This window comes from Bison bison, unplaced genomic scaffold (assembly GCF_000754665.1).
Source record: "Bison bison bison isolate TAMUID 2011002044 unplaced genomic scaffold, Bison_UMD1.0 scf7180017864248, whole genome shotgun sequence".
Lineage (NCBI taxonomy): Eukaryota > Metazoa > Chordata > Mammalia > Artiodactyla > Bovidae > Bison > Bison bison.
This window is the reverse complement of record NW_011494820.1, coordinates 1,099,884-1,110,657: the sequence shown is the minus strand read 5'-3', so window position 1 is coordinate 1,110,657 and position 10,774 is coordinate 1,099,884. Positions and strand designations below refer to the sequence as shown.

The window sequence follows — 10,774 nt, the reverse complement described above, 5'->3', positions numbered from 1 at the left end:
GCTTGGGCTAGGCAGCTCTCTGTCCCGAGTGCCCAGAAACACCCCTGGTGGGCACCTGGTGACCCCGACGCCCCATGCTCACCGGAGCCCAGCCACACCGCGCACCACCAGGCTGTCACTGGTCAAGGTCCCTGTCTTGTCGAAGCAGCACACCTCCACCTTGCCGGCAAAGGGGATCCGGAAGGGCTCCGTGCAGTACATGTCTGGGTGGTGGGAGCCAGGGTCAGGGGTCCTGCTGGGCCCCAGCCCACTTGGCACCCCGTCCCTACCCCAGAGACTCACAGAGCTTGGCCAGAGCGATGAGAGAGGTGTTGACGGCCAGAGACAGCTCAATGGGCAACTCAGGGGGCACGACGGAGGTGAGGATCAGAGTGCATTCCAGAAAGAGCTTGTAGCGGTTCCGGCTGGGGTCCTTGGTACCTGCACAGACAGGGCCTGCCAGTCTGGGGGCCTCAGGCCTGGGGCTGAGCAGATGGCGGGGGCAGGGGGTCAGGGCTCTTACCTTCGATCCACACGTAGGCGGCTGCCGCAATGGCAAAGACCAGGAGAAAGAGGATGAAGATGAAGGTCTCCAGGTTGTTCGCCGTCACCCTCTTGACCCCAAAGAGGATGGTGCGCAGCAGCTTGCCCTATAGGGACGGAGGGGCAGAGGTCTTTCCTGGGAGGGCGGCAGCCTCTCCTGCCCCGCGACTGAAGATGGGGGTCAGGGAAGGAAGTGGCTGTGACTGGGGCAGGGGTTGAATTCTCTAGAAGGAGAGCTGACCATCATCTTTCCTAAGGAATCCTTAAGCCACTTCAGTATTCACTTGGCCCAGACTGTTTGTGATCCCCAGCTGTGTGGGGTCACAGTCTGGGGTCTCCACTAGAGCCCCAGCCAGGGAAAGCGGACCTGCTCTGGGGCTTGTCTCTGCACTTGTCCCCAGCCCAGCATTTGCTACCAGAGCGCTTATGGGCTGTATGTTCTGGGGTCTGGAAAGGCTGCCACCTCAGCTGCCCGCCGGTCGGCCCAGGTACCACCCCCCTCAGGACGGGGCAGGTGCCACACCTGGGATGTGTTGAATCCGGTCCTCAGGACGTAGGCCACGCACCCATTGTCCACGGCTGGGGAGATAGAGAGCAGGCGTCACTAGTGCCTGCACCCCCTGGGCTTCTCTCGGGGCTGAGCAGACCCGGGTACGGGGTGGCAGGGCGGGGACCCCCCACGCCCGAGGCACCTACGCTTCAGGCCTGCGGCGGCTTTCTGTGGGGGGATGTGCTGCACAACTTTGGTGCCCCCGAAGACAACGTGGAGCCGGGCGTCGGCCTGAAGGTCCAACACCCGGCTGGGGCTGAGGTCCTCGATGGGCTCCTAGGGAGGAGGGAAGGATGGCAGAGTCAACGGCTCATCCCACCCTGGCCTTTGTCCCTGGTCTGGAGTCTGCAGGGAGCCTGCACGACCCTTACAGGGCTCCGCATCCAGCCTGGTGCGTGTTACCAGGGTCACGGCCCTGGTCTGTCTTCTACCTTCGTGCACAGTACTGACTCCCTGGGACCCTGTACCCAGCCCCACCCTGGAGTCACACCTTCTACTTCTCCCTCAGCCCACCTCAGCCTGAGACCCCAGAGTGCCTGACTCCCCACTGATGCTGCTGCCTCTCGTCTCCTCCTTCTCCTCCTCACCACCAGGCTTCCCTTAGTCCAGGGTGTTAACCCACCAGGAAAGCCAGGAGCCCCGTCTGTGCCCCCTTTGTCTCCCAGGCTCCGTCCCTCCTGGGTCAAGCCCGGGCAGGACCCTGGCCCGTTTCCTCCCCGGTGAGTGTGATGCTGACAGGCCAGAGTAGACGGAGGTGCATGCCCCCCACCCCCCGACGCCCGAGCTGGCACCTTCATCTGGGGCACTGACTCCCCGGTGAGCATGGCCTCGTCCACGATGCAGCGGCCCCGCAGCAGCAGCACATCGCAGGGCACCAGGTTCTCCTGGGGGGAGCGGCCTGTGGGGCAGGGCGGGGGGGTTGGACTGAAGCCCGAGGCAAAGGCTCCCTCGGGGCGGAGCAGGACTGGGCCTCACCGATCGAGACGATGTCCCCGGGAACAATCTCGTCGCTGGCGATGGGCCTCCACTTCCGGCTTCGGTAGACCTGGGCGGGGACGGGGTGCCGTCAGTTCTGGGGATGCTCCCGTGCTGCACCCCCCCAAGACCACAGGGACCCTCCTACCCGCCCAGCGCCCCACTGGCTGCACCTGGATCATGTGGGGCTTGTTGCCCATCTTCCGGATCTCTGACATGTTCCGCATCTGCTGCTGGACCAGGGAGGCCTCGAAGGCCACCAGCATGGAGAGTGTGAAGACGCTGTAGTACCAGTACTCGTCCAGACACCAGAGCCCCACGCAGAACACCTGCGGGGCACGGGCGTCTGTTCCCAGGGACGCGGGAGACTGCCCGAGGCGGGCTGGCCGGCAGGCCGAGGGCCGCTCTGCCCACGAGGGCAGGGGAAGTTCTCACGTTTGGAGGTGGGCTGGGAGAGCCCCAAGAACAGGTGGGGAGAAGGACAGGCACTGCTGCTTTACCTGGAACACAAAGAAGGGCGCCGTGGCCCTCTCCTTGAACAGCTCCGAGAAGTCAGGCACCACCATCTCGGCCCTGAAAGACAGACGGCTCACCCTGTTACAGGCAGGAAGCCCCACCTTGACTCCTCCACTTGGGGGCACCGAGGGCCTCTCTGGGCAACGGGACGCTCCGTTCAAGCCCGTCTTCTTGACTGTGCAGCGCCGAGGCGGGCATGCTGACTGCCCTAGCCCTCTGCTCTGCAGAGCCCTGATGAAACCTCTGAATCTGCACTACAGGCACTTCAGGGAGCGGCCACACGCTCGGCCGGGCTGGTGAAGACAAGAACCTGTCAGGTGGTTGGGGGACAAGGCTGGGGGGAGGAAAGGCTGACTGCGGGCTGGGAGCCCTGAGGCTGCAGAGGAGGCTGGGCAGCTGGGGGCTGTGGGGCACCCTGGGGCCTGAAACAACGCGCCTGAACCCCACCCTACTATCGAGAGGGGCGGTCTGAGCTGCGATTTCCCAAAGACTCCTTGGATGAAAGCCCTGGAATTGGAGGAGGGCTGAAAGGTGTGCTCTGCAGTGCTCTGGGTGGTGGCTGGCTCTGCCCAGGGAACCAGGTCAACTTGGGCTGTCTCTGTTTGGCCCTGCAGAACTGCAGTGATGTCCAGGATGTGGGACTTGAGAAAAAGAAACTGCACAGTGGCTACGTTGTGATACAAACTGAGCTCCGACCCGGACTGTCCAGGGTGCCTTCACCCAAGTGAAGGGGGTGTGAAACGGGACACCCTAGGCTGCCGGCACACTGACCAGGGTGGGGTGGGAGGAGAATCAGTAAATGCTTCCGGCAAGACTTCCGATTAGATTGCTGGGTGCGGTAACGTTTGTAATTTCTGAAAAGCAGCTAGGTCAAGAAATAATTTCCTAGAGGTTCTGAGGGTTTTCGAGTCAAGGACAATCACCAGCAGGATGGGGGCTCTGAAGCTCAGCTCTGGTCCCACCCAGCCTGGTGTTGACACAGGTGGTTCTGGTGAGGATGAAAGGAGAGAGTGCTAACAGAGCGTCTGCATTCCACCTGGCACAGACGAGCTGTTCTGATCACCACCTTTTTTTTTCTTATTATCACTCATACGCTGCTGGGATACGTAAGAGAGTGACAAGAATTCACATCTATAGACAAAATCTCAAACAAAGAAGAGAATTAGAAACACAAGGCAAGGATGAACAGCCCCGGGCCAGGCTCCCAGCTGTGGGCCCTTCAGGGGGTCCTATTAGCAGGCAAGTTGGGAGAGGCCAGACTAGAACATCTTTCTCAAGGGGCACCTGCCACATAGTCACCTGGGACATTTTGTTGAAAGGCAGACTCCCCCAGACCATTGAGCATACATAAACGGGGCAGGTGCCACTAACTGGAGCAGGGACTCGGCCTGTGACTATAGGGCAGAGCCCCAGCCCTGTCTCAGCAGGGGCAATATACAAGCATGCTGGGACTCACTTGTTGCTCCCAAACTTCTTCTCGGCGGCACGGATCTCCGAGTCCTCCTGGAACCCTCTGTTGCTCTGGTAGAATGAGAAAGCGTTTCCCACTGGAAAGGCCACGGGGAGAAAACGCTTCTTCTCCAGGGCATCATAGGAATACTTGATCTTCTGGAATTCGAAGGACAGCACCTCCTGCCCGTCTTCGCCCTGTGGGAGGTGAGTCTGTGGCAGGGGCCCCTGGTCTGGGAACCCCATCTGAGCCCCTGCTGGAGCTGGTGGTCCCTACCTCATCGCGATGCAGGGCCACGAGCTCGGTGGAGCCATTGTTGGGAGTAGGCACCACCTTCACGAAGGTCGCTTTGCGGGCATCGTACTCCTGTGAGAGGCAAAGTGCCACTGCTGAGCCCTCCTCAAGTCCCAGCTCCACATTCTGGAACATGCCACTGGGCTGGCCACACCCAGGTTACCACTGGGACAAGGGACAGCATTTCACTGGGCCTTTGGTCCCGCCCATATCATAAAGCCAGAGTCATGAACAGTGCCAAACGCCCAGGGCTCTGCTGACGAAGACAAACTCCAACAGGAAAAACGCTGTCTGGCACGAGGTACGCTCTCAATCCGTGTGAGTCAGGCCCCATCCCAGCCCACCTGGCCTGCTGCTCCCGCTGACCCCCTGCCCCCCATTACTATTCTCACTGTGTTCTTGAGTGACAAGGAACAACAAGGCTCATCCTCACTTCAGCAAAGGGCACATGCTGTTTTTTTTCTGCCTGGAGCGCGTGGTCGCACCGCCGGCTTCAGGCCTTCGCTCAAATGTCTCCTCCTCACCACCTCAAGTTCCCTCACGGAACCCGTGTCCTGGTTTTCCCTTTTGCACTGACTGTGGAGTTCCATCTCCCCCACTGACACCATGAAAGCAACGCATTCTGTCTGTTTTGTTTGTTGTTATTTCTCCAGCACTTAAGACACAGAGGCACCGAATAGAGCTGCGTTAGTGCTCTCTGCTGTAAGCTGCATCCACTCCACGGCTGCTCCACCAGAACCTGCGTTGCCCTGTTTTTGTTTTTTTGGAGGGGCGGTGAGCGTGGAGGACACAGCAGTGATCCTAAGAAGCAAGGCCCTGCCCCTCCAGGAGTTCATGGTCCCCAGAGCAGGCAGAAACTAAGGACAAAAGACAGAACTCCCAACCCTGGGACCGCCAGGTAGAAAGGTGCAAAGCAGTACACGGGACCAGCCGCACGCCGCGTGCTCTGCAGACGGCGTCTCAGGTTCTTCTTACACTGGCACCCTGAGCTAAGTGTTACGGGTCTCACTTTACACTAGGGGAAACTCAAACCCAGAGAGGAGAAGCACCCTTGTCTGAGATCTCTGATGTAAACTCAGATCTGCCGGTCCTAACCTCCAGCTGTTGAGCTCTCCATTTCTGGAGAGGAAGTTAGTAAGTCTCACTTTTTAGCTGCAGGCTAACAGGCAGCTGGAAGTTTGGGGGTGTCACCTCCCCCAACTTCCCTCCATTCTTCTGTCCCTCACTGGGGTCTTTCATTGCACTGACTGGAAGCTACCAATCCCAGAAGTTTGAGTCTCCCTTCTGGGATAAGATATTTCAGTTTCTCAAAAGAGAGAATTCAGTCCATAGTTGGAGTCAGACAGGTAGTAGGGTGGGGTTGTTGCTTCCCTTTCTCTTTCTGGAGCCCTTGGTGCTGTTCCCTTTCTCTCTTCTTTTAGCAAACAGGTCTGGGATGAGAGCGGAGGCTGGCTGAAGGCTCACCTCAGTCCCCATGGCTCCACACCTGCTGGTATCATGAGGCAGGCCCAGAGGGAAGTGGACAGTCAGCTGCTGAGTGGGCAGCGCTCATCCAGACCTCAATGCTAAAGGTCACATGTAATAGCGTGCTGTTGTATTCTGAGGGCGGCCCTCCTTAACATCATACCCTTGCAGACAAACATAACGGTCTCTGAGCAGTTAAGTCACTTGCTCACAAATACCCACTGCTTCTCTTAAACGCTGCAATTAACTGCATTTCAAGCTCATTTTAGTCGTTGTGGGGTGGAGGCTCACAGCACTGGCCAGCAGGACTGATGCTCAGTTCTCAAGATGCATAGACAGGGATATCCATCCTACAGGTCTAGCCTCACACTTTGAAAAACAAGGTAAGAGACAAACAACAAAGAAGGCAGGACCGATTCTAGGAGACTCATACTCGATAGTATGGGAGCTAGCAAATGGTGACATTTGCTAGGCTCTGCGCTAAGCTTTTTACAGGGTACCTTACCGAATCTAATTGACCTCACCAGGGAAGAATTTCAGAGAAGGGAAGTAACCTGCGCCAGGGTCGTACAGCTAAGTCAGTAACCTGTCGGAATTTAGCGAGCAGCGCAAAAGGATGCAGGGCGCCCGGCGACACCTGGGACCGGCTGAGGCAGCCCCGGCTGGGTTGGGGACCGACACGAACGCAGAAGCTGAGATCCGCGGTGAGGCCTGACCACGGTTGTGGCCGGTCTCGGGTGCGCACACTTACCGGGGTGCAGGTGAGCGCGCAGTGCGCGTGCACGGACCAATGCCCCGAGAGGACGGTGAGCGCGTGCGCCAGGCAGATGGTGGCGAGCACAAGCAGCGCGGCCTCGGGGATCTGCGCCCAGCTGCTGCCCCAGCCCCAGAAGCCGGTAGCTGCGGAACCCAGCCAGGCCGGGTAGAGTAGCCCCACGAATGGCAGCAGCGTGAGGCGCCGCAGCAGCGCCAGCCGCCGGTACGGCCACACAGCGGCGACCAGCTCGTCGCCGCTCTGTATGAGTGCCGGCCCAGCGGCAAGGAGCGTGCGCTGTTGCGGCCTGGGCTTGGGCTGCCCGGCGGGCCGGGCCCCGCAAGGAACCGCATTGCCCACCGCCGCCTCCGCCGCCATCTTTCCCAGCGCCGCGCTCGCTTCCGGGCAGAGGGACCGGCTCACTTCCGATGTTTTACTTCCGGTAAACCCTGGGGGCCGCCATGACACATGGGAGGAAGAAGAGCCCAGGAAACGTAGATGTTTGTGTCTGAATTTGGCTACTCAGGGCATCGCCATGACAGGCTGTGCCCGGAAGGAGACGCAGGGCACCGCCATGATAGAGAGGGCTTGAAATGACTAACACCGCCTACCTACTCTGCCACGCCGGATTGAGACCGGAAAAGACGAGGCAAAGTGGGCTGGGCGCCACCATGACAACCTAAACCGGAAGAAGCGAATTCTCCTCGGAGTCTGCACTGTCTGGCTCGGGAAGGGTGGAGCCTGGACGCTGCGGAGGCGGAACCAAAGAAGCGCCGGTGCTGTGTGGGCGGGGTTTATCATAGGGTGGAGCTTGTGTGGATGGGGAGAGGGTGAGGCTTCCCTCCCTCGGGGCATGGGTTTAGCTTGAGGAGCTTAAAGACAGGATACAGTTCAGCTCAGTCGTGTCCGACTGTTTGCGACCCCATGGACTGCAGTACGCCAGGCTTCCCTGTCCATCACCAACTCCTGGAGTTTACTCAAACTCACGTCTGTTGAGTTGGTGATGCCATCCAACCATCTCATCCTCTGTTGTCCCCTTCTCCTGCCTTCAATCTTTCCCAGCATCAGGGTCTTTTCCAAGAGTCAGCTCTTTGTATCAGGTGGCCAAAGTATTGTATTTTCAGCTTCAACCTCAGTCCTTCCAATGAATATTCAGGACTGATTTCCTTTAGGATGGACTGGTTGGATCTCCTTGGAGTCCAAGGGACTTGTCTCCAACACCACGGTTCAAAATCATCAATTCTTCAGCGCTCAGCTTTGTTTATAGTCCAAATCTCGCATCCATACATGACTATTGGAAAAACCATAGCTTTGACTAGATGGACCTTTGTTGGCAAAGTAATGTCTCTGCTTTTTAATGCATTGTCTAGGTTTGTCAAAGTTTTTCTTCCAAGGAGCAAGCATCTTTTAATTTCATGGCTGCAATCACCATCCACAGTGATTTTGGAGCCCAAGAAAATAAAGCCTGGCACTGTTTCCATTGTTTCTCCATCTATTTGCCATCAAGTGCTGGGACCAGATGCTGTGATCTTAGTATTTTGAATGCTGAGTTTTAAGCCAACTTTTTCACTTTCCTTTTTCACCTTAAAGAGGTGGTCTAGCTCCTCTTTGCTTTCTGCCATAAGGGTGGTGTTATCTGCATATGTGATAATATTGACAATTCTGCCAACAACCTTGATTTCAGCTTGTGCTTCATCCAGCTGGGCATTTTGCATGCTGTACTCTGCGTGTAAGTTAAATAAACAGGGTGACAATATACAGCCTTGATGTACTCCTTGCCCAATTTTGAACTAGTCCATTGTTCCTTGTTTGGTTCTAACTGTTTCTTCTTGATCTGCATACAGGTTTCTCAGGAGGCAGGTAAGGTGGTCTGGTATTCCCATCTCTTTAAGAATTTTCCACAGATTGTTGTGATTCACATAGTCAAGGGCTTTAGCATAGTCAGTGAAGCAGAAGTAGATTTTTTTTGTGGAATTCTCTTGCTTTTTCTATGATCCAATGGATGTTGGCAATATCACAGTCAATATCACAGTAATCCCAGTGAGAACCCAAACAACTAATGCTGAATAAGCTGAAGTTGAACGGTTCTATGAAGATCTACTGGAGAAGGCAATGGCACCCCACTCCAGTACTCCTGCCTGGAAAATCCCATGGACGGAGGAGCCTGGTAGGCTGCAGTCCATGGGGTCGCTAAAGTCGAACACGACTGAGCAACTTCACTTTCACTTTTCACTTTCCTGCATTGGAGAAGGAAATGGCAACCCACTCTAGTGTTCTTGCCTGGAGAATCCCAGGGATGGGGGAGCCTGGTGGGCTGCCATCTATGGGGTCACACAGAGTCGGACACGACTGAAGTGACTTAGCAGTAGTAGTAGCAGTATGAAGATCTACAAGACCTAGAACTAACACCAAAAAAAGAAGTATCCTTTTCATCATAGGGGATTGGAATGGAAAAGAAGGAAGTCAGGAGATACCTGGAGTAACAGGCAAGTTTGGCCTCAGAGTACAAAATGAAACAGGGCAAAGACTAACAGAATTTTGCTAAGAGAATGCACTTGTCATAGCAAACACTCTCTTCCAAGAAAATGAGAGATGACTCTACACATCTCCTCTTAATATCTTCTGCTTCTGTTAGGTCCATACATTTCTGCCCTTTATTGTGCCCATCTCTGCAGTCCATGGGGTTGCAAAGAGTTGGACACAACTTTCATTGGATATTAAATTTGTAGGTTTATATTGTTGCCTATTAAGGTATATACATGTAAGACTGCAAAAGGAGAACAGAAGTGCAATGACTTGGATAATATTGTATGTTTAATTAAAAATATGACATTTCTATGTTCCCCATTTTCCACAGTAGGATACCTTTACTCTTTCAGTTTTGTTTCCCAGTAATGCTTCTTTGACTGGACTGCAGTCTTTAGAGCATCCTTTTCACAGGAACTCCCTGGCGGTCCAGTGGTCAGGACTCTGTGCTTTCATTGCATAAGGGCAAGGGTTCAGTCTCTGTTTGGGGAACTAAGATACTACAAGCTTGGCTAAAAAAAAAAAAGAATGTTTTTTTATTTTATGTGGTGATAAAACTGGCCCAGTCAGGGGTTTCCTTGTTGATCCAGTGGTTAAGAACCTCCCTTGCAATGCAGGTGACATGGGTTTGCTCCCTGATTGGGGAACTAAGATCCCACATGATGCTGAGCCTGAGTGCCCAAACTAGAGAGTCTGTGTGCTGTTTCGAAAGATCCCATATGACACAGGGTGCTGCAGCTCAGGTCTGACACAGCCAAATAAATACACATTACACACAAAAGCTAGCCCCATCACTTGGGGACTTCCCTGCTGGTTCAGTGGCTAAGATTCCCGGGGCCACGGTTCCATCTTTGGTTGGGAGACTAGATCACACAAGCCGCAACTAGAGATCCGGCATGCCACAACTAAGACACGGCACAGCCAAATAAATGAAAATAAATATTAAAAATGGTGACATCACTTTCACTCGCTTCCCTGCTGTTAGCAAACCCACAATTACACTGATTCTTGGTGTCATTCCACTGTGAAGACATCAAGCAAATATCCTCCCACCTGAAGTCTTTCAGCATGGATTTTACTAATTATTAATAGCAGCAACAAGCTTTTTGACTTGCAAGAATTCGCTTCTATTAATAGCTCTCCAGACCAGATTTGTTTTGTAGACCAGCTGTTTGTCAGTCAGGTCTTTGCAGTCGATGATGACTCTGTAGTAAAGTCATCGCATGCCACTACTGGTGCCCAAGGTGTTCATCAGTTTTGAACACTCTGAAGCACAATTCCAGTGTTAACTTATTCCAGGTTAACTGTAAGTTAAACCTCCCTTGCTCAGGGAGAATGGTTTTAAAGCCTAGAGGTAACTTGTGAAATCAGAGTTAGATTCCAAATAGTTACATGTTTAGGAAAGAAACAGTCTATCCCATTTTAATTGACTGCGCCTTCCTGTTGACATTTTGAGTTCCCAAGCAGTCATACTTCAAAAAAAATGAGTCATTGTTTGTCGTATGAGCTTAAAAAATTTCATTTCTGTGCTTATATATTTATTTTTGGTTGCACTGGATTTTTGTTGCTGCACGTGGGCTTTCTCTAGTTGCAATGAGCAGGGGCTGCCCTTTGCTGCAGTACATGGGCGTCTCTTGTGTGAAGCACAGGCTCTAGGCTCACGGGCTTCGGCAATTGTGGCATGTGGGCTAAGTAGTTGTGGCACACGGGCTTAGTTGCTCCT

General features: G+C 54.4%; 1 protein-coding gene across 1 annotated transcript in view; it reads right to left on the bottom strand.

The window, feature by feature from the left end:
- Positions 1–6,922, bottom strand: part of ATP13A1 (ATPase type 13A1) — a 15,798-nt gene extending 8,876 nt beyond the window's left edge. Inside the window, exons 1-12 of the mRNA XM_010847241.1 lie at positions 6,523–6,922; positions 4,290–4,379; positions 4,020–4,210; positions 2,548–2,620; positions 2,221–2,376; positions 2,048–2,117; positions 1,864–1,970; positions 1,219–1,348; positions 1,046–1,101; positions 503–629; positions 283–420; positions 83–203 (exon numbers count right to left, since the gene is read on the bottom strand). Coding sequence (XP_010845543.1) covers positions 83–203; positions 283–420; positions 503–629; positions 1,046–1,101; positions 1,219–1,348; positions 1,864–1,970; positions 2,048–2,117; positions 2,221–2,376; positions 2,548–2,620; positions 4,020–4,210; positions 4,290–4,379; positions 6,523–6,903 — 1,640 coding nt within the window. The 5' untranslated portion in view covers positions 6,904–6,922. The remainder of the gene's footprint in view (positions 1–82; positions 204–282; positions 421–502; positions 630–1,045; positions 1,102–1,218; positions 1,349–1,863; positions 1,971–2,047; positions 2,118–2,220; positions 2,377–2,547; positions 2,621–4,019; positions 4,211–4,289; positions 4,380–6,522) is intronic.
- Between the last annotated feature and the right edge of the window lie 3,852 nt (positions 6,923–10,774).